This window comes from Podarcis filfolensis (assembly GCF_964270895.1).
Source record: "Podarcis filfolensis genome assembly, chromosome: 12".
Classification (NCBI taxonomy): Eukaryota; Metazoa; Chordata; class Lepidosauria; order Squamata; family Lacertidae; genus Podarcis; species Podarcis filfolensis.
In genome coordinates, this window is record NC_139614.1 from 24,308,960 (window position 1) to 24,332,844 (window position 23,885).

At 40.5% G+C, this 23,885-nt stretch overlaps 1 protein-coding gene across 2 annotated transcripts in view; it reads left to right on the plus strand.

Moving 5' to 3' along the window:
- IGF2BP3 (insulin like growth factor 2 mRNA binding protein 3) overlaps nt 1-23,046 on the plus strand; it is a 66,958-nt gene extending 43,912 nt beyond the window's left edge. Inside the window, exons 6-15 of one of the 2 annotated variants that reach the window (XM_083578656.1) lie at nt 4,760-5,044; nt 6,941-7,075; nt 8,186-8,308; nt 11,969-12,104; nt 12,767-12,850; nt 16,705-16,824; nt 17,991-18,065; nt 19,477-19,608; nt 19,730-19,843; nt 20,416-23,046. In XM_083578656.1, the coding sequence (XP_083434782.1) occupies nt 4,760-5,044; nt 6,941-7,075; nt 8,186-8,308; nt 11,969-12,104; nt 12,767-12,850; nt 16,705-16,824; nt 17,991-18,065; nt 19,477-19,608; nt 19,730-19,843; nt 20,416-20,517 (1,306 nt within the window). In that variant the 3' untranslated portion in view covers nt 20,518-23,046. Of the gene's footprint in view, nt 1-4,759; nt 5,045-6,940; nt 7,076-8,185; nt 8,309-11,968; nt 12,105-12,766; nt 12,899-16,704; nt 16,825-17,990; nt 18,066-19,476; nt 19,609-19,729; nt 19,844-20,415 lie in introns of both variants that reach the window. The other variant, XM_083578655.1, reaches the window with a different exon arrangement.
- Nucleotides 23,047-23,885: the final 839 nt, after the last annotated feature.

Consider the following 23,885-nt stretch of genomic DNA (forward strand, 5'->3'; position numbering starts at 1 on the left):
TGTAAAAATACAATTTATATCTCCAGTTTGACACAAGTCTTCTAGTCCAGTATTTTTCTTACCTTTTGGAGGATTAAGCCTGTTCCTAATTTCTAGTTAATATATCCGAGGATTTCAGAATTGGATATAATGTAAGCTTGTTACATCGTCTGAGCATTCATAGTATTCTGTTTCATTCTGAGGGGTCAGGGAGAGGGTATTAACATTTATCAGTGGCTTTACAGCATGTCTGATGAAATATACATTATGATATAAAACTTCTGCCGTCACCCAAAATGGTCTGCCTTTAACCTTGGCTCTTAAACGCTAGCTCAAGCAAAATTTTAAGGTATTCTGCAAAATGATCAGGGTTCAAAATTTGCTAGGTCTCCTGCAGAAGCGAATTCCATAGTAGTAGGCAGCCACTGGGAACAATATTTACATGCCCTTGCTTTTTAAATAGCCTCTCTGTAAGTAAAGTCAAGAGAGTGCTTTTAAAGGTCACAGTGGCACATAAGTGAGGAAGAAGTCTCTGAGATATGTAGGATAAAAGGTTTTATAAGGATAAAACATCAGTTTTATTTATGCCCAGATGCTTGAGCTCTAGTGTAATGTGTTTTGGTTTGTAGTGCATTGTGTAGCCTCTGCAGCAACGGTACAGTTGTCGAGACTCATGAGCAGGTCACAACAAAAGGGAGAGTTGATAAAAAGATACACCGGTCACAGTTGAAGATAATTTTCTAGCCCAACATGCTAGAACATCTCACACCTTCAAAGCTGCATAGCCAGAGATGACTGGACAGCATCAATGTTCAGAGTATTATTACTCCCATTCTCACTATGAACATTTGATTTGATGTGCTTAGTTGTAGCCTTGCCTAGATCCAATGTACTGAGCTATATGAATGGTCAGATCCAGAGTCCTGTGAACAAGGGTAAATTTGAAACTCAATAATCACTGGCTTAGTTTGATTCAGTGACCTGGTAGCAGTCAGGGAAATGCCTCTGACAAAGACCCTAGGAACTGCTGCTTCTCAGTGATGATAGCACTAGAGTGGACCCACCTTTTATTTGTGACAAGGCAAGTTGGGTCTTTTGCCCTGTATTTGTATCCAAGGCAGCTGTCTCCCAGTTCCATCTGGTTCCTACCTGCCTGCGCACTGTCTCACCAGAATGGTGCATGCTCTGGAAGTTAAAAGATACAGTAATAGTCTGTCTCTTTCAAAACTTGCACTGTCTTGAATATCTTGTTTACTGTGCTGTTCCTTTGAAATAAGCTGCTCTTGACGGTTGTTCCATCCTCCCACCTGTTGTGTAACATCCTCTAGGAAAATGTATAGCTGCATTGCTGTGGAATGCAAGCTTTAAACTGAAGCAGAAGTTATAAAATACTTAAACTACTCTCCCACTGTCCCGCTAAACCACCACAAAAGAATTAAAATGAGATCCATTGGAAAACTGAGAAAGAATTCAAGAACTGTTCTGTTACTTCCATGTAAGAATGTTACAAAGGCGATACTGAGACCAGTTGTGTGTGTGGAGAAAAGTACCCCATATCCCATGAGATCTGTTCTGGATCATATACCATGAAGGGACTTGTTGAATACTACAAATTGGTCAGTGCTAACCAACTGACAGCTTAATGCGCCTTTATGCAATATTGCAATTAGCTATTTACATGATTGCTTGTGGGGAAGTAGCACTTGCCTCTAGGCAACCAGGTGCAGCCCTACAGCAGGTGTGTGTGAGCAGCAAAAGAGGCAGAGAGTGAGTTTGCCAAGTCTGGTTGGCTCCTTGCCCTGCCTGGAGAAAGCGAGTAAGGGTGCTATTCGCTGCTGTGTCTAAAAACTCTCATCTGTAACTGACTCCTTTTTATTATATACAAGACATCACTTCATTCCCCATTGACTTTGTACATCCTGATACATTAAAAGGGCAAATTATTGAGGCATGTGTTTCGGCTGATATCCGTGGGTGTGTGTGCAAGCAACATTTTTGCATTCCCTCAGGTTAAAGTGATACTAGAATCACCGAATTGCAGAGTTGGAAGGGACTCTGATGGTCATCTAGCCCAACCTCCTGCAGTGCAGGAATCTCAACTAGACCATATATGACAGGTGGTCAACCTCTGTTTGAAAACCTCCAGTAAAGGAGAGCCCACCACCTTGGACATAATCTCCAGCACAAAATCCAGTATTTGAATCCCATTGATTTCAGTGGAAGTCAAACATGCATTCAGTTTTCCTGTTTTAATAAATGGGTCTTTAAAAGAACTTAACTGTGGCTGGATCGTGCACTTAGTTGTTCATCGATCTGCGTTGCAGAAGAACCAGCCAGATTGAAAGAAACCAACTTTCTGAGGGATTTCAATTTGAAACTCAGATCTATATAGAACAGGGGTCGGCAGCCTAGGGCCCATGGGCCACAAGCGGCCCAGGGGGGTGCTTTAACTGGCCCACAAGCAGCCCCTGAACCGAGCAGCCCGTTCGGCGAGTCCCCATGCACTGCACTAAACCAGCGTGGCACAGGGACTCGCTTCCGCGGCGACAAAAATCTCATCTGCGCAGACACCTGAAATCGCATCTGCACAGATGGCGAAAATTGCGGGTGCACGCACGATCTGACCCACAGAAGGATCTCCGCTGGAGTGAACCGGCCCAGGCGAGGTAAACCTTGCCGACCCCTGATATAGATAAGCAGCACTTTCTCTTCCATCAGTTTGCTGGAATTCTGTAAACATGTATTTCAATCCGCTTAGCACTAGCAAGTCATTTATGGGGGCACTGGTCTCAAAAGGCAGAAAATATGAGTTCTGGCCATGAGGAGATAAAAACAAACCATTCTACATTCCAAAATATGTTAATAATAAAACATAAGTAGTGATATATTCGTTGGAACATAGGATGCTGCCTTATCCCAGGTCTGATTGTTCAGCAGCATAGCTCCATACTGGCTACTGACTGGTAGTGGCTTTCTAGGATTTGAGGTTGTTACTTTCCCCATCATCTAGTACCTGATCCCTTCTATCTGGCGATGCCATAGGCTGAATTTGGGATGTTCTGCAAAGCATGTGCTCTGCCACTGAACAACCATCCTTCCTATATGTTGGGAAAGCATTCTAGAGTTTCTCCCATATGACCATGGGAATACATGGAAGAGTGGTAGGCAGTCAACAATCCCTTCTTGCAAGGTTCTTCATGCTTACAGAATTGATTTTGAAGCACTGAAGCTTAGTCCAACATTGCCCACTTCAGGCCGTGACAAAAATCCCACTATTGAATAAGGCTTTTAAATTATTTGCTAAGGTGCTTGAAGTCTGCCCCAGCCCTCTTCTTTTTGTACTCTGTGAATGGTGAATAGTGACAGAAGACAACGTGACCAGGTGGCAATTGTAAGACATCTTTTTGAAAGTCTAAATATAATGGTGCTTACTTCTGAATGAATAGGATTGCACTGTCTAAAATGTCACCTTGTTTGCTGACCTTTAGAAAGGGATAGGGAAAATAAGACGACCAAACAATTCCCCTTCCCCCCAAAACATAAGAATTTTGAGAACAGTTAAACAGTTAAATCTTTCATCATAGCACTTATATTTGTTCATGTTAAAATTCTATTCTAATGCATGCTACTCGGGAGCAGCTCGGTTGCTATGGAAACTTTTAACTTCCCTTAATTTCCTGAAATTAATACTGTTGGTTATTTGTGTTTTTAGAGATGTTTGTTGCTATTTGCTTTCAAGTACTCCGTACAGTTGTACTTTAAAGTAACTCAGTACAGCTAACCAGAAAGGATTTGGCCATGCCTTTTCCTACATTGAGATTGGATCTTTTTCTACACCCCAAGGTAATGTGTAGCCAATGCTCATTTTAGAGCCCCAGCCTTATTCAGTTTCCCATCCCTATGAGTGTGCCGAACGCTGTATAAAATTGAGTTGTCAGTTGTTCACTCACGTACAGAAGATTGTGTGGTGTGATAAAAGTCAGAGTTCAGTTTCTAACTGAAACCTCTTTTCCATCTCTATACCTCACTTCTTCTGAAGACCAGATCACACTCATGTGTTTCAAAGAGGATTTTACTCATTTGCTGAGGTGGTTAAGTACTACTTCAGAATTTTACCATAGTTACTTACAATATGATGGTAAAGGAGTTGTGTTCAGGAATGTTTACTTCTAACACCTTTTTTACAGTTGTAGGGAAAGCAACTCACACTTGTCACGTACGTAAATGTGACAGATTTTAGCAGAGGTCGAAAACTGTAGGAACCACAGAGAAAGAACTGTATTTGAGCAGGAGGGAGGGGGGCTTCCATTAATTAGCATGCCTGAATTGATTCCCGAAGGAATTGTTCTCCAGTACTTAAAGGCTTGTGTGCTTATTGGGCTTGTGAAAATTAGCAGAACCAATATAAACCATAGTGCAAATTATGAGATTTGGTAATTAGGCCGTGCCACTTGACCCCAGGTGTCCTGATATTTGAGGTCCTTGTTTCACAGTAGGGGAAATCATAGGATTGTTAAATAAATAATGAAAGAAACAAATACTGTTTCATGGTTCAAGTGCTTGTTTCTTGTTTCAAGGGCATTATTATGTTTTACATGATGGTGAATAAAATACTAGAGCTCTCCCTACAAGCTTACAGTTTAAAACTGTAGGAATGGAAGGCTATGATGATCTCTGTGGTATGGGTCTGTTACTTGTGAGCGAAAATGCCTAACATAATGATTTCTTGTTCTGCCAGCTCCCACTTACAAAATCTTCCCTTCCTTGCAAACCTGTACAGAGCAATAGAAAAACTGAACGGATTCCAGCTTGAAAACTACTCACTGAAAGTTGCATATATTCCTGATGAAATGGCAGCACAGCCACCACCTCAACAGCATCCACAGGGGAGACGTGGATTTGGGCAGAGGGGTCCTCCCAGGCAAGGTTCGCCTGGCGCAGGTACAAGGCAAAAACCACAGTCTGATGTTCCACTACGGATGCTGGTTCCTACCCAGTTTGTAGGAGCCATTATTGGAAAAGAAGGAGCCACCATAAGGAACATCACAAAGCAGACACAGTCAAAGTAAGTTGTCCCATTACATCTTTCTAGGGTGTTTTTATTTCATGGTTGCTGAGGTTTTGATAATAAAATGGTTCAATACAGTGGTACCTCTGGGTGCGAACAGGATCTGTTCCGGAGCCCCGTTCACATCCTCAGTAGAACGTAACACGCGTCTGCGCGGGTTGTGTTTCACCGCTTCCGCACATGCGTGTGACATCATTTTGAGCGTCTGCGCAAGCGGCGAAACCCGGAAGTAACGCGTTCCGTTACTTCTGGGTCGCCGCAGAGCATAACCTGAAAACGCTCGACCTGAAGCATATTTAACCCGAGGTATGACTGTAGTTTAACAATTGGGGTGTGGTAATATATAGGCAGAGAAGAACTCTTTTCTGTTGGATCTTGTTCAGCAGGTAATGTGAGCAAGGATTCTGGTCCTGACCAGGCATGCCTCAGTACTATTGCTGTGAGCTTTTGCTTTACGGTACATTACCAAATTTGAGAAAATAGATCAGTATTGGGAATATTTCATACTGATGCTATGAGTGCTGAGGCCTCGGGTAATGAAAGTGAAACAGAACTGTCAAAAGAAGTACAGTACCGGCATATGAAATAAGATCAATGTTATATAGCAGCAGGGATGGGCAACATGAAGCCTGCCTTGTACTCTTGCCCTTTACGTCCAAGTTGTTAGCATTGCTAATTTTGGTGGTCAGGGCCAGTGTGTGAAAGCCAAGTACTACTTGCTTTGGCCATTTTCCGTGCAGAGATATCACTACATTATTATCCGCTCAGTATTTTTATGTCTTCACCTGGCCGTTATGTTACAAACATGACCAAGCCAAACGTTGCATTACATTCAGATATCATTTTAAACCAGGTTGTTTTAAAAATCATTTAATATAACTGCTTGGTTTTTTGCAAAATATTTTATTTTGCTCCACCCACAGTTGCTAGTATCACTTTCTCATCCTGGTTTCAGTTTTCGGTTTAGTGACTACCTACTGTTAGTGGTAATTGTTGTATGTTGAGCCATACTTAAAATGTGAATTGAAGAAGGGAGGGAGGGATTTTCAAGGACAAGGCAGGAGAAGAGGGGAGGAGCATGCCAAGCCTGTAGGGTAGGTCCAGTGTCTTATCTGGGCCAGTGTGGATCTGTAATAGATTCTCATTAAAACTTAGTCAAGGGATTCTATCCAAAGAAATCAAGACTTTGTATTTCAACTCGGTGCAGACTTTAATTTATACAGCCATGTTAGTGCTCTAGGGTTATTTCAGAACTTCTAAGTAAGACATTCAACTGAATTGGAGGATTTGTAGAAGAGCAGTGGTAGAAATAGTGAAATGAATGACAAGCAACTGACCAAAGTTTGACTTGTCTTGTCACTTGCAACAGAGAAAGAGCTTGAGGATAGTGGTTTATAGGAGTGCATAACAAGATGCGGACAGTCCCTTGATATACTATATTAGTGGAAATGACTAAACTGCCCATGAAGTTAACAGTTTGAGCAATGTGTTGCTTTATCCAGTTTTATTGTACGTAGTGAGTGAATATCATTTTATAGAATTTTGCTGGATACTCAAACTTTAAATAGAATGACTTTCTTCAGAGTTGCCATTGTTCTGATGCTGTAAGAAATGTGTAGAGAAATTGTTTTTTGCATGCATGCACAGCTGATGATGGATGGCCACTCTTTTTTGTATTACAATATTCATCTGGGCCCCACTGAACAGGATAGATGTGGGTTTTTTGGTATGAATGAGGATGCATATCCACATCTGGAACCATCAGCTGTTCATGCAACCTGAACTGTATCAAGGCCCCCAAGTTCATAGGCAATTTTATCTACCAAAGCAGAACTCAAGACTGCTCTCTCAAGACTGAATGCACAATTTTTACTACTTTTTCTTTCTTTGCAGAATTGATATTCATCGTAAAGAAAATGCAGGGGCTGCTGAAAAACCAATTACGATCCATTCTACTCCAGAAGGGTGCTCAACCGCTTGTAAAATTATCATGGAGATAATGCAGAAGGAAGCGCAAGATACTAAATTGTGAGTAAAGAATGCTTTTATTAAGAGGTCATTGGGTTTTTTAATAGTCCGTCTGAAGTAGATAATTGACAGTTTGTAAGAATGGAACTGAAAAGTGAACCCGTAGGAATGTCAGGTCTTGATTCTTGTGCTATGTTTATGTGTAATATAATTATAAAATAGCAGAAGACAACTGGTGAGCAATTCTGAAGCAGAAAAGTAAGAGGTTTTTGTTTGTTACACCTTTCAGCACCTTTTTGTGCAATTAAAAGAAAATGTAAGAGGATGGGTGGTTGCTTACTTTTCAGATAAATTCCTGACATTTGATGGTAAGGAATGATACTCCTGAACCAGGCATACAGGCTTCCATAGTGAGCCATTCCCAGGCCACCTAGCAAAGGTTAGGTAAATAATGTCTGAAAAGCCGGATAACTAGTAGCAGAAGTAATTGTTATGGTATTCAAACCTAACATGCAGCAAATGAAAGACAAATATCCTTTGTGAAAGAAACCTATGGGAGAAGGGCAGCCGTCTCTCTTCCCACACTTCATGCCTGTTTTTCTTCACTTGTAAGCTGGAAGAGGGGAATGCACCTGAGTTCTTGCTTAAGCTATGTTGTATCGAGTTGAAACTAAAGCAGCAAATGCCATTACGGCTGTTGACAAACTCATTCTCCTCTTCCTCTCACCCCACCCTCAAACTGGTGTCCAAGAATGCCTGTGGCTGTTGGGTAGAAAAGAAGACTGAGCTTTCTTTGGTAATTGAGAATACATGAAGTGTAACAGATGCAGCCTGCTCTGTTTTCTACCCAGAGATGGAAGGAATCTGCGTCTAATGGGTGTGAAGGAATCCCGCTCAAGGGTCATGGTAATGGCAGAAACGTTCCTTCTGTAAAACAGCCTTTTCCATTAGTTATTCCTATGGATTAAGCAGAACAATTAATTACACTTGAGGAAATCAAGCAGGTTTTTTCTTGACAGAGGAATTTATCATGACAGTTTAAGAGTCTCCTGATTACATGGTTAACTGTCTGAGCCCTGAGTCATTGGAGAATGACTCAACTTTTTGATTTGTTACTGATAGTGAATTATGTGACTCTTGAGTTCATGCAATTCTCTGGACTGCTTACAGTACAGAAGAAATTCCCTTGAAGATACTAGCACATAACAATTTTGTTGGCCGCCTCATTGGCAAAGAAGGAAGGAATTTGAAGAAAATCGAGCAGGACACAGACACTAAGATCACAATATCCCCGTAAGTATTCAATTCTTGTTAAATGGTATATCTTAGTTTTTTAAAAGTGCTATCACTTTTCAAGAGCTTCCTCCCCAAGTTTCAGCCACAGCTAATACAAATTTAACAGATCCATAAATCAACAACCAAATCCACTTTTTACTGAGGATAGGATGAAACCTTTTCTAGGAAGCCATATGATGAGCTGGCAACTTTAAATGGTGTTTTTATCAGAACTAGTTTAATGACCAGGGAGGTTTCCTGAAAGCTAGTGTCCCTGTGTTGAAAGCATTGCTAATTCCAGTAAATATATTTGGCTGTGCATAGAAATTACTTACTAGTTGTCTTCAGTATGTTACGTCCTTTTGTGTGTGTGTTTTATAGTAATTTTTATTTGCGTGTTTTACATATTTCGTATGGTACGTCCTTTGGGTTCCCTTGTCTACAAACACTATCATAAAAAAATATCTATTAAGGCACAACCACCACCGCCCCCAATCTGCCCCATGGCACTGATCCAGAGGGCATCAGGTTGACCTGACTTGGGAACCACCACCCCAGATCTAGTCCAAAATAAGTTTGGGGCCAGGGCCACTGTTTAAATAGGGTTTCAAAACTTGTGGTCTGTCTTAATAAAGGTGTTTAAGAGTCTTGGAATTCACAGGAATGGTACAAGAGCCCCAACAGGGATCTGATCTGTTGAGACCCGAAGGGGCAATAGTAGTATCCCCTGGAAAGAAGGTTATACAACGAAATCTTACTGACCATTGGAAGTTATCCATGGGCCTTCTAAACATCCTTCTCCACGGACTGGTTCTCTTGACACTAGGCAGCTACTAAAATATGAATAAGGAGTATCTTCAGTTTTGCAGAAGGGGGGTCCCTTTTTCTGCCTTGCTTACTGTCCACAGACTTCTTTCATGGAGGTTGCACCTGACACTCTCAGGCCATATGCCCATTGTCCTTGGAAGCTGACAATCCTCAAAAGTTTTGTTCCAGGCTGCAGTGACTTTGGATCAAACAATCCCTGTCTCTTGTCAATTCTGCAAGATCTTTGTGTTTTCTACATAGACGATCTGCCTGTCATTCATGTAGGATATTCTGTGTTTCTCAATGGCTTTGTGTCTCCTGCCTTTATCCCAGTCCTTAGGAGAACAATTCACGTGTTTTGCCTGCTTGTAGAGTGATCTGGATCTGGTGCCTTTACTTGGATCCTCCTTGGAAAGAAAACAGAATACCTTCAGAAGACAGAAGGGCAGCTTGATCACTCATCTTAGCTTGTTGTTCTTGTGAAACGTTTCCCAGCGACTGCTAGGGGCTTTTGGTTTGCCGTTCTATTTCCTTAACTGCGGTACCACCTGGAGCTCAAGCCAGCCTTCCCCAAGAGTCTTTGGGGAGAACACTTCTTTTGTCCCCACTGTTCTCTCCACATTTTTCTCCCATGTTTTCCTTTTTGGAGATGCTAGTTGATACAAAAAATATTTTCATAGGACTTCTTGTCTCTGGAGAGAAGCAGCACTGTTCAGTGAGTCCAGTCCTCCATTCTAGTGTCTTGATAGGTTGCTGTAATTGCTTTAAAGCCCTGCTTCTGTGGAGGTCAGGCAATAATGCATTTTGACCATTGCATCAGCAAACAAGAGCAACTACTGATCCTTACTTTTTTCGGGCAGGGTTTTTCCTACTCTGTTAGAAACTTAAAGCTTTTGCTGTACGGCAGTGATGGCCAAACTAGGCCCTCCAGCTGTTTTGGGACTACAACTCCCATCATCCCTACCTAACAAGACTAGTGGTCAGGGATGATGGGAATTGTAGTCCCAAAACATCTGGAGGGCCAAGTTTGGCCATCACTGCTTTATGGGAAATACCCACCAAAAGTTTACCAGGTCACATCATATAAATTTATTGTAATGTTCTCTTGTAGTTGAAATATCCCTTGGGTCAGTTCTGTTTGAATAATTGACAATACGCTTGGGAAAATGGGGTGCCAGGTGATGTGATTTGGAGCCTTTTGCTTTATAGGACAGGAAAGGTAGTTTTATCTTGGTGTCTTGTGGTTGAAGATTGTTAACAAATGTTTATAAATTAGATACATTTCATTTCTGTCTGAACTATATACGTTTTGTTGGATTTTTGTTGTTGTTTGCCAAGTTTATGGCTGGTAGCAATGCAAATGAAATGAACTGTGAAGTCCTTTTCATCTGTAGCAAATTGAATTCAACACATATATCTTAAACAAAAATGCAAATCATTGTGCAACACTAAGACACAAATCACAACAAATTATGTTGTGTGTTTGATGTACTTGTATGCAACAATGTGTTCTTCGCTAAACAGTAAACTGATTTGAGAAGTGATTGTCATTTAGCATACATATGGGTATCTTTAAACTAGCAAGGACTGAAAGCTTGGACTCCTTCCTCGCCTCCTGGGGCTAGAAGGATTCTTGGCTCTGCTATTTTTCTTTGGCTAGCTAGACTCCACCTTATGGTCAAGGCAGGAACAAACGCTTTGGAAGTAGGTTGATTCTGCGATTTGCTTCCTGCCTCCATTGAATTCGGTCATGGTTGCTGTTGCCTCATGTATGTTCTCCTCGGACTAGTTATTCTCAACGTACTTTCTATCTTGTGCCTCCATCGTTTCAACTTGTGTTTTCTTCCTCTGTCTGCCTCAGCTTTGTCTGTGATGTGTGTGTAATATTGTTATACTTTTATTCCTGGTGCCCACCCAGCATTTTAGTGCCCATTTCCACCACCATTTTGTTGCATCTGCCATTTCGTTTCCACCCCCTCGAAACAAAAATACACACTTTCATCCTCCTTTCAACCATTTAACTGTTATTTAAGCTCCATTTTCTTTGGCTGACATTCAAGGAAGGGAATAGACAGGAGTGCCTTTTTCAATTGTTTTCTGAGTGGAGATGGGGAAAGTGCCCCTTTAAATCTAAACAGTATACCTGCTTGCAATCCATGGGTGGTTTTTTGTTTGTTTGTTTGTATGTATGTATGTATGTATGTATGTATATTTTGCTGCCTTATTAGAGACACCTCAGCAGAGCAAGTACAGTGGTACCTCAGATTAAGTACTTAATTCGTTCCGGAGGTCCATTCTTAACCTGAAACTGTTCTTAACCTGAAGCACCACTTTAGCTAATGGGGCCTTCTGCTGCCGCCGTGCCACCGGAGCCCAATTTCTGTTCTTATCCTGAAGCAAAGTTCTTAACCTGAAACACTATTTCTGGGTTAGCGGGGTCTGTAACCTGAAGTGTATGTAACCTGAAGTGTATGTAACCCGAGGTACCACTGTATAGAAAAGTAGGCAGGCAGATTATTCCCACAGGAGAAGTCTCCTTCCTTGAGCCACCTAGTTCTGCTTACTTGGCGTGTTGCTCTGGCCAAATGTGGTTCTTGAAGGAGGCTGTGCCTGCTCCAACAACTAGTAGTTTGGTAAGACCCAGCTATAATGTCTGAAGGAGTGCTGGCTTGCATGCAGTCTTGGCCATGGGATCCCACAAGCAACAGTTTCAGGAACTACCTCTCCCTGGGGTTTCAGCAGCTAGGATAATTAGGTCGTGCACATTCCACAGAGTGCATTTCTGAAGTTTTCAAGGTATAATTACTTTCTGTTTCAGCTTTAAATACAAACCATTACATGCATAGCAGTTGACTGCTTTCTGCTTTGTAGATTACAGGACTTGACACTCTATAATCCAGAAAGGACCATTACAGTTAAAGGCAGTATTGAAACATGTGCCAAGGCTGAGGAAGAAATAATGAAGAAAATCAGGGAGTCGTATGAAAATGATATAGCTGCTATGAATGTAAGTTGATTTCTAATTTGGGGGTTGGGAGGCGGGTAAGTTAGTCATTTATTTGATTTCCTCCCAATAAATATATTGTATCTTTTTTACTTCAGTGGAGGAACGCATGCAGGTTGATACCCAACCATCAGCTTCATAGAGAGAGACTGATGCATATGTTTGTCCCTTCAGATGGAAAACCAGTCTAGTTCAGTACACACACATCAAACCCATCATCCCTGGCCATTTGCTGCATTTGCTTGGGTTGATGAGTGTCAGAGTCCAACAGTATGGGGCCTCCATTTCCCCATCCCTGTTGTAGGGTGCTTCTGGAAAATGTTTCATTACATTTGTTGAACGAATATGAGTTTGTTATTGGCTGTGCTGCATGCATTTCACAGTGATTGCTTAATCTGACTTGCAATACTGCCATAGCACCATAAGGTGCATTTTATATAAACCTCTTTTTTTGGCTAACACAGTGGTTCATAGAGTCAAAGTACAATTGCTTCTAGCAGAATAGTGACATCTGCCCTACTTCACACTGAGCATTTAGAAAATGATACAGGATTTTGACACTTGTTGTTTGCCAAGTTGAATGTCTCTGAGTTAAAACATTTTGAAATTTGAGCAAGAGCACGTTATTAAGAGGGAGTGGCTAATCATCTCCTGTATCATTGCAGCTTCAAGCACATTTAATTCCAGGATTAAATCTGAATGCCTTGGGTCTCTTCCCACCTTCTTCTTCAGGGATACCACCTCCCACAGTGGGTGTTGCTTCAGCTGCTGCTGCCTCTTCATATCCTCCATTTGGGGTAATTATATATCTTCCTTTATTGCAGGCACTTGGTTATAGTTCTTCATGTTTTGAATCACTGGTACCTATAGGTGAGAATTGGGTTTATCATTAGATTGTAACAGGGAGCAGGCTGTACCTCGCCATGTGTTCTGATCCAAGATTCCATTGAGCAGTATACAAACAAGGAATGAAAATTATTGTAACAGACATCATATGTAGGTGACTCACCTTTTGTATTTTTGCATGATAAGGGCATGCCGAGCCATGTCCCCCATGGATCAGACATTACTGTTGAATCCTGAGGTTGGTCTATGTGATTCCTTTCCCTATACATCTTGTTAAGCAAGGCAAGTGATACAGGACTGCACATCCCTCTAGTGTGCAATGTATTAAGTAATGTGTAAATTCAATGTAAGAGGGGGGTAGTAAGGGGAAGTGAATAACTGAAACGCCATTAACAGAATTAGCCAAGTCTTTGGACAGCATTGACACATTTGCATGTTTGGGAAATTGGCAATCTGTCCCTTGTGAATGGGGTTGCATTCCTTCTGAAGGAACCAGTGCATCACTTTCAGGTACTCCTGGGTACATCTTTCTCACTAGGGGCCTCAGGGTCCTCTTTGGCTAGGAGTGCCTTTTACCAGCTTCATACCACCAGCCTGACCACTTTAGTCCAGGTGTTGGTAATCTGAAGGCTGGATTACTTTAATGCACTCTATGTGGGGCTGGTTTGTAAGTTCCAGCTGGTGCAGAATGCAACAACCAGATTGCTGATGGGAGCTTCTGGTCAAGAAAATGTGACACAATTGTTAAAACTTACTGTGTTAATTTACAAAGCTCTGATAAACTTAGGACCAGGGTAGCTCAGGGACTGCCAGAACCCTGATATCCCAGCTGGATCACTGAGATCATCTGCAGGAGTGTCAATGGTCTTTCCCCGACTTGGTGAGGTTCATTTGATAATGAGAAACCGAGCCTTTAATGTCATCAGCCTAGTCCTGTGAAATACTCTGCCAATAGAGATTCAGCAGAGGCCTTCTGTGCCAACTTTCAAATGCCTGCTGAAAACTTTTCTATTCTGACATGCCTTTGCAGGCAATTAAGAGTACATCCTACCACCGTGGTTTACTGATATTTATTTTTGAGTTTTTAACTTTTACTGTAGTTTTGTTTTTACTGTTGTAAACCACTTTTATATAGCTTTATGATATATTCATATACTAATATTTTTATAAATAGCACATACATGTGATTATAGGCTGCCTTTTAGGGCATAACTGTTCCAACTGTCAGCTTACATAATCCAAAATGCACTAGAAACAAGAAAATTCAGATATTATAAGAGCAACATATTTATTTATTTATTAGGCCACTTAATTGAAACGTTAATGCAACAGCAACATGGATTCTATAATAGAGGAGGGAAGATAAACGATGCAGTGAGAAGCCCTGTGTTCTTCCATACATCTGCTGTTGGTGTACAGTGAAATAATTAAAACACCTCAAAAGTTACATTAGAGCACACTACATGGTGGTGTGAGGTAACAGAAAGGGATGGAACTACTAGTATCATTGGCAGTACAGAAGAGAAGCTAATTGGGGCATTAAGTTTATTCCCCAAAGACATCCTTTCTAAAGCCGCTTTGATGGGAGGACAGCAACCGGCATGGGAAGAGGGCCTGTCCTCTGGGCTGGAAAGGGAGTCTCCAATTTCATACCATAGGAGGCAAAGTCTCAGCGCTCACTCCCAAAACAACTTCTGCCTTTGACATAAGAGGCAGGTTCCAGCTAGACTGTGTTCTAGTGAGCTTGCCAAAAGATGACAGGCACATTTAAGAAAAGAAGAAAACTGGAGTGAGGCAGAAGAGGGAGCCATCTAAAGATGTTGTCTAGAACTATGCAGATAATTTCAGCGTACCTGATTTTGTCCATTCATGGACAAAATGAGGGACAAAATAGAAATGTGTCAAAATAGAGGGGGAAAGGGGGAAATTTTCGAAAGTTTTGAGGTGTTAGGTGTAGCTTGCCCTAGTAATTACTGAGACAAGGGAGGAAGCTTTTCCCCACCCCCCTACTTAAAAAAAGTGTTGCATGCCAGCTCCGTCCAAACCACATTCCACTTCTGGGTCATGATTCCATGGAAATTCTGGACCTGGAATTCTAGAAGTGGAGTACATCACAGAGGCTTGGAAGGAGATGGTGTGTGATATTTTTCTTTAAAAAGAGGAGATACAAATGCCCCACCTTGTTTAAATATAAATATATATATATAAATATAAACCATCCCCATCTCAGCCCTAGAAGGTATTTTTAAGGAAAGCCACCACCATCCTGAAAACCTCTGAGAAATGTTAACCCAGAAATCACCCTGGGTGCACAAATGGTCACTCAAAAGCGGGGTGATTTTCAGGACAGTGTTCATGTTGCCACTCAAAATGCTGTGCAGACAAGTATTAACTGTGGCTTAGGCATCTAGAAATTTGCATGTCCTGGAAGGCATCCTAGTCCGCACTGTAATCTCTCCAGGAGCTTTTCTTTTACAATGACAGTCAACATCACATGATATCAAACAAGCTGAGCTATTAATGGGTGGTCTGGGCCTATTGTGATAGTTCTTCTTCCCTGCCCCCAGCAGTTGTCTCGTTTTTGCTCCAGTCCTATTGGCACTCACCATCAGAATTGGCTATTGGAGGAGCTTAGACCAAAGAGTTTCTACTAGTGCATAAGTATGCATATAGTGACATATATGACAGGGAAACGTGTGGTGTTTGATCCAAAGCTTTTATTCCTCCACAGGAACCTTTGGAGCTAACAAATTGTGAAATTGTTTTAGCTATGCTTAACATAACTGATTATTTGTTCCCTGGATTTTCTTTGTGTGCTTTGGTTTTCTGTTTTTAAATATAGCTGAAGCATAATACGTCTGCATAATCTGACTTCAGTAAAGATAATGAACTCATTTTATAAGATTACTTCAGGATGTATTGGACATAGTAACTGAGTGCAGAGGGATATCTCTTACAATAAATGACTGAAAAAACAATTTGTTTTGTGCTACATATGGCTTTTCAATAGAGGTAATAATGGAATTGTGTATTGACAGAAAGATGTCAACCTAATATTCAGACATTGTAAATCATTGTGTATTAAATAGCAGAACACCTTAATCAACCAGTTATTCCTTATAAATCAGTCCATGGGATCACAAAGAGTCGGACACGACTAAACAAACCAAAAGATAGACAGATACACAACAATGAAGTTAAAGTCCTTTTTTAATGTTATGGGATTGCTGCCAATAGAATCCAGGTGCTGCACGCAAGAGACTTCATTAGCAATAATAAAACATTTTTATTTATACGGCACACTACTGACAGGGTTGCCCCAGCTACTTTGGGCAGCTTCCAATAAATTTAAACATCAAACAGAGTAAAATATCAGACATTAAAAACTTTCCTATATAGGGCTGCTTTCAGATGTCTTCTAAAAGTCAGATAGTAGTTTATTTCCTTGACATTTGGTTGTAACCTTAAAGTTTGCCACTGATCATGTAATGCAAATTTTTTTGCTACGTTATGTTTGTTCCAAACCTCTTGTGAGTAGTTCTTAAAACACAAAAATCTAGAGTTGCATATTTAGAAATCTGGTGGATTTAATCTTTCAAGTAGAATGAATTTCTTCGTTGTTAGAAAACAGCTACTCAGCCACACATGGTGGTTGGAAATAAGGTGTATCTGTTTGCTTTCAGTTGGCAACTACAGCTTGATTGCTACCGTTCAGATGGTTCATTGCCTGACCTTTCCCCCCACTTACCTATTCCAGCAACAGCCAGAGTCTGAGACTGTTCATCTGTTCATCCCAGCCTTGGCAGTGGGTGCCATTATTGGCAAGCAGGGGCAACACATCAAACAACTTTCTCGTTTTGCAGGTGCATCTATTAAGGTAATATTAAACTGATGAACTTCGAATATCCCCAATCTTTATAACTGTCAGCAAGTTTCTGCAAGTTTGCTCTGTTCCTGCGTCTACCTTAGACACCCTGCTTTGACTGTAAAGCAGTAAATGGTACTCTCTGCTTCAGAGACAAGATAATTGCAAACATGTTTCTAGAAGTTCTTTGAGGGGTGAAATATAAGCTGTTAAAAAAACCTGCCACCTTGGTGGGCTTGACTTTTTGTTCTTTAAGATGGTTTAGACCTTTGGGCCATGTTTTTTAATTGGAGCTTATTTTGCCATAATGTACAGAGCTGAAAATGAGATTTTAGTTAACAAACATGAAAGCAATTTAACTGTTGTGCTTCTCATGTTGCTTCAAATGTTTTTAGTTCAAAATAAGACGAGCGTATAGCTCGCCTGTGAGGTGATTACAGTTTGGAAAAGCCACTCTCTAGAATTAAGGCTGCAACCCTTATTACCTGGGTGTAAGCCTTGTTGAAATCAGTGGAGTTTACTTTTGCATGGGCAAGTGTAGGATTGTGCTATAAATACAGTTCATTATCAACAATCCTGAGTCTGCCTTGATGGTTGATCCAACATAGCAGAGGGTATGTGGGTAGGACTTGCATTCACCTTTCTTGTTTTGAAGTGGGGATAAGAGGTTATTGGTTAGAATTTTTCTCTGTTAATGTTCAAAGGATTTTTTCAGTGATTGTGTCATACAGTGTATCTGACTAGTGATCTTACCTCTTCCTACATCATTCTCCCTGTCTCTCTCTTCCTGCTCCACCCCCCCAGTTCTGCTGGCACTACTGAAATTTTCCATGATCTCACCTCTCACCTTTCTCCAGCTCCATTTTCTAGGAAAGTGATATGGCTTAGCCTATAATCACAAATACATGGATGGAGTAGTAAGATTGACTGACATCAGGAGCACATTATTTCCCTTTTTAAAAGCAATCACCAGTGGATTTGTACCCTCATATAAGGGTTCACAATTTGTAGGAAAACATTAACACTAATATCCATGCTTAATGTTGCCAGTTCATTTGTACTGGAACAGCAGGATGGTGGTGGTTTTCATTTAAAAACAACAACACCCTATTATTCATCTCATTGAGTAATGAGGAGAGGGCATCCAATAAGTTCCTAATCTGTCACTTCTTTTCTAGATTGCACCTGCCGAAGGACCAGATGCAAAGCTGAGAATGGTGATAATCACTGGACCACCAGAGGCACAGTTCAAGGTACAGTGTTCAGCAACTATCTGGCTCTTGTGCTAGCTTGACTTTCATTAATAGTTTTAAGACAAAACATGCATAGTCAAGAGAAGGTGAAAATCCTTCTGCCTCATTAATTGAGTAAGTTACTTATGTGTGGTGTTCCATTTGTTGTTTAGTCGTTTAGTCTTGTCCAACTCTTCGTGACCCCATAGACCAGAGCACACCAGGCACTCCTGTCTTCCACTCCCTCCCGCAGCTTGGTCAAATTCATGTTCATACCTTCGAGAACACTGTCCAACCATCTCGTCCTGTTGTCCCCTTCTCCTTGTGGCCTCAATCTTTCCCAACATCAGGATCTTTTCCAGGGAGTCTTCTTTTCTCATGAGGTGGCCAAAGTATTGGAGCCTCAGCTTCAGGATCTGTCCTTCCAGTGAGCACTCAGGGCTGATTTCCTTAAGAATGGATTGGTTTGATCTTCTTGAGTCCATGGGACTCTCAAGAGTCTCCTCCAGCACCATAATTCGAAAGCATGAATCCTTCTGCGATCAGCCTTCTTTATGGTCCAGCTCTCACTTCCATACATCACTACTGGGAAAACCATAGCTTTAACTATACGGACCTTTGTCGGCAAGGTGATGTCTCTGCTTTTTAAGATGCTGTCTAGGTTTGTCATTGCTTCCAAGAAGCAGGTGTCTTTTAATTCTATGACTGCAGTCACCATCTGCAGTGATCATGGAGCCCAAGAAAGTAAAATCTCTCACTGCCTCCATTTCTTCCCCTTCTATTTGCCAGGAGGTGATGGGATCAGTGGCCATGATCTTAGTTTTTTTGATGTTGAGCTTCAGACCATATTTTGCGCTCTCCTCTTTCACCCTCATTAAAGGGTTCTTTAATTCCTCCTCACTTTCTGCCATCGTGTTAAGCATAAAAGCATATACCTGTCAACATTTTTAAATGTAGGTAGAAGAAACAATGTGGCGACTGTTTTAAATGCAGCCAATCAGCAAAATCATGGTAGTGTTATTTGCAGTCCTCAGTTCAAATTGCTCCTTCGCAGAAACAGTGCTTCCATGTCTCTCTGCACTGTGCTTCCATAACTGCAAATTCAATGCTCCTGGTGTGGTTTAGGGGTTTTCTTTTTCTTTCTCCTAATAGTTACTTCCGCCCTCTTCTAGTCACCACCAGAAGCTTGTACATTCTCATTCTGATGTCATTTGTGTCAGGTGCCAAAATGTAAAATGATTGTATGAATTTATCAAAACTGTAATTTAATTTTTTTGAACATAATTTTCAGATTTGTTTCTACCATTATCCCTATTGCTGATAACATGGAATTAGAAAGGAAACGTAATCTTTTCTGTAGCTTCATGGGGTTGGTATGTAGGGCTGAATTTAGTGGCAGACTGATTTGATTGGCATATATTTTATTTTAAAGGCCCAAGGAAGAATCTATGGGAAACTTAAGGAAGAAAATTTCTTTGGACCTAAGGAAGAAGTGAAACTTGAAGCTCATATAAAAGTGCCGTCCTATGCTGCTGGTAGAGTTATTGGTAAAGGAGGCAAAACGGCAAGTAGCTGACGAAAAGTTGACTAATAAACCAATTACTTTTTTAAAAAAACAACAACCCCAATTTATATTATAAAACATGGTACAGCAGTGCAGTGATTGTACAATTTGTTTTACACAGGTAAATGAGCTTCAGAATTTGACAAGTGCCGAAGTTGTAGTTCCCCGTGACCAGACACCAGATGAAAATGATCAGGTGGTTGTGAAAATTACTGGCCATTTCTATGCATGCCAGGTAGGTGTAAACAGAGACCTTTGATTTTTTTCAGTGATGTACCCCAAAGACGAGAATAGAAATTTAGTTAAAAATGAGCTGGCCTAAAATTCCCCCTTGAACCCACTGAAAGGTCACCATTATCTTTGTAGTCCTGACAAGAAAACAAGGGCGAAGTATTGTTACTAGTTCAACTATCAGTAAATACTGGATTATTTTAAATTGTGGGATTCTGTCCTGTCCCCTCGCTTCCTGTCTTTTGGTGAGCAGCAAAAACTCATTTTTACACATTTGGTTCTGTATAAGTTAATGATTTTTATGTGGCTGGTTTTATATATGTACTGGTATATTTAATTTGCTGTTGAGAGAGAACATTTTAATGGTTTAATCACTGTAGCAGCATTTTTCAGGGACCAAATGTGCTATCTGCTGTGCACATTTATAATTGCAGTCTTTATTTTGAAGGTATTTACAGTCACAAATGCATGTGAATAACATAATGGGGGGGGGAGAGAAAGAGATGAGAAAGCAAGCGGTATGAAAGTCAACCTAACATGACAGGTGATGGTTGGAATTTTGTTAACTCTCTGCAGCTTGCCCAGCGAAAAATTCAGGAAATTCTGGCTCAGGTAAGAAGGCAGCAGCAGCAACAAAAGACAGCGCAAAGTGGACAGCCACAGCAGAGACGGAAATAAAGGTTTAGGAAAAGACCCTTCGGAGACAGATGCCAGACCAAAGAGAGACTGTAACGGACAGGTTCCGGGCACCTGTTGGGATGATATGCAGATGTTTCACAAAGCCAGTCACTTGTTTGAGGACCAGGCCACAGTTGGCATGCTGTCTCTGAGAATGTATTCTTTAGGCTCTCTTACTTTTGAAACCCAGCTTTAAACTTAAGGACCCCTTCACTTCCCTTTTGTTCTATTCCTCACAGTTTAACATAAACTTGTTAGTCTTCTTTTATTGTTCTTGCTATTCCCCAGCAATTTTAGAACTTGGTTTAATGAAGCTTTCTCTTTTGAGTTCACTGATTTAACAAGAAAAGGCATTGCTCTTCTAGGTCCATTTGTAAAAGAAGAAAAGACAATTGGAGGGTGGGGTTTGGGGAGGGAGGGCGGTGTTTAGAACAAGGGCATTGACAACGAGGTTACGTGTTACTCCCAATGTTAACCAAGTGGCATTTCTTTTAAACATTTGGTTGCATTTTTACATAACACTGCCATGTATAAACTAAGGGAAGTGTTCATTGATGTTGGCCAGGGCATGAAAAGATAAATATGCATTTTACTAAACTACCTCAGGCATTTAATACCTCAAATAAGAAATTGTTCCTTTTTTGCTTCTTCTTTTTTCCTTTTTTTTCTTTTTGGTATTTTGTATACTTTATAAAGCTAATAGTTCTTAAGCATTTTATTTTTTTAAAAAAAGAAAAATTTGATCAGCCAATAGTCAGGAGCACTACAGAGTTTATTGAGCGGGGGAAGGGAAAGAAATATAGTAGATTGCTTCTAACTGCTGGCTGACAGGAGTGAGATGGAAAAATAGAGTCTGATTATATCTGAGGGTGTCAACACAATCATTTGGGGTGGGGGTGGGTAGGGAATCAGCAAATGTTCAAACGATACTTAAACAAATGCCAACATTCTGATAGCAGCAATGCCATTATTTTTTCTTTTACGATGGGATGAAAAAGTTTTTGATGGTACTTTTGTTGGGAACAGAACAAGGAAGTGATGGCAAGAGGCTGGGGCTTGGGGGTAAATTTTAGAAGGTCTTTTGGAGACTGGACTTTTTTTTTCTTTTTGTACTTGATTGAATGCATGAACCCTTTGTGCCTTTGACCATCACAACCTACCTACTAACGCTACACCTAAACATTTGCAGCCCATTTGTACTTTGCCAGTTCTGTTTCAGAGAGCAAGCTTCATCTTCAGTTTGGTAGGATTCTTCATCTGCTGGAGCAGTTCAGAGGTGTGGATTCTCTGCGCCTCCAGCAGATAGCTCCATACCATTTTCAGTTACCATAATATTGGGTGGGTGGAGGAGGAGGAATCGAACGCTGTTTGATCTCATTTAAAGGTATTGAAAGGCTAAGTTTACATATCCAGCCGCTACTAAGGGCCACACTAAGCCACTTCGAAGGTTTTTTTAAAAATAAAATAAAAAGAATACAACCTCAGGCTTGGCTAATGAAATAAGATAACAGCAAGATTTATGCACATTCTGCAACTGACCACAAAAAAGGAGAAAGAAAACTTATCAAAAGGCAGGGATCGCAGGAAATTTACCAAATTTATTTTTATTTTTAATTCCAGAATGTAATTTGAATCATGATTGTGGTAATATGCATTCGAGTTTCTACAATAAACTTCAGTCTACCTCAGTTTTAACAATGTGGCAACACATGGTGCATAAAGACTGCTGTGTGCGTACGCGCCTGCCCGTGTACACGAGCCTTGCTATTACCTCGGACCCTTTTGTTTGTGATGTTTCTGTGCATGAGAGGATTGGAACTGCTACGCTGCACTGATTTGAGGGGCACAATTAGCAAAAACAAAAAAAAAGTTTGTTTCACCATTTTGTTGATCTACCTCTTAGATTGATATTAAAATAGAGGCATTTCTTCATAGAATAGATCATTTTCCCAAAGATCGTTGTTGTACAGGTTAGATAACTTTTGAAAAATGATCTCTCTCTCTTTTTTTTACTGGATCTTTTCTTTACTAATTGGTTTAAAAACCACAAATCTTTGTTGTAGTTTAGCAGAAGGGAAAAATGAAAGTTTCTTTTCTATTTTGGACAGTACTTAACCTAATCTTTAGGAGACTTTTCTTACAATGAATTTACAATTACTGAAGAATTGAGAGAAGGTCATAGTGTGAATTTTTGTTGTCTGAATTCAATATCCTTTTCTTAATATTGGGGAAAGATTGACTTGTTTTTCCATAACAGTTTTATTTTGCAAAATAAGTGCTGCATTTACATCTGCTGGTTTAAATATTGTAATTTTTCTTAAACTTCTAGGCTTTAGAATGGTAAAATCATGTCTTTTACTTTCAATTGAGACTTGGTAATTTGGAGTACTTGGAGATAGGTAGGAAGTGATTCTGTAAATGACTTCAGTATTCACAAAAGTATTGATCATTTCTCCTCTGTAATGTGCCCCCAATGCAGCTTCGCTTGCCAGATGCCTCTGAATGGAATAAAGAGTTTAACTCCTATTATCAGACATATGTGACTGCTTTTGTGTTCCCTTCTTCCACAACATGGCAGTTAAATGATTTGTTGTTGAAATGAGATCTTAGCCTTATTTTGCAACCTTACAGAGAAGGCACTGGTTGTTCTGTGATATGGCATCCTTGCCTACCTTGGTTAACACTGAATAGCTGCAAACTTCTGAAATTTGCTTAGGGGATTTGGACTTGAAGAGAGCAGTTTAAACTGCCCATCAACCCAATACTCTCCATGTACAAAGACCTTCAATATAAGCTTAAAACTTAGCAGTCGTAAGATAATGGGGATGAGTCCTCTTCCAGTGGCCTATGACAAGAAGGAACTGATTTTTAATGGCCAATGAGATGCAGTATAATGGTGCACACGGAGACAGCTGCAAAATGACATACATGCACAGGGTTTCTGCAGTCATCAGTGTGCTGTGGGGCAGTTAAAACGACAAATTTATATGCTAAGTGCCAAGCATCAGAATGCAATTATATAGACCAATAGCATGTCAGCATCTAGAAGACAGTGGTAGTTCTATCCCAATGTAAACTTGTTCCATACCATGTGCCACCTCATTAACAAGATATAAAGTAAGGCTGTCAAATACTTGCTTGCTTTTAACTCTCCCCTAATGTTACATTTCTCTGAAAGAGAATTTACAGCACACCTGGCACTTCCTTGAAAGTGGTGTGTGAAGTATCCCATGCAGAGACAATTTGCACAGCAGCAATGGTGTAGAAATGAGAAACAAAACCCCCAGTCCAATGGTAGAAATCAGAGGGGGAGAGAGAGAACAGGGCCCATTCTCTCATGACAAAGTAAAATATTTCAAAACATTAAA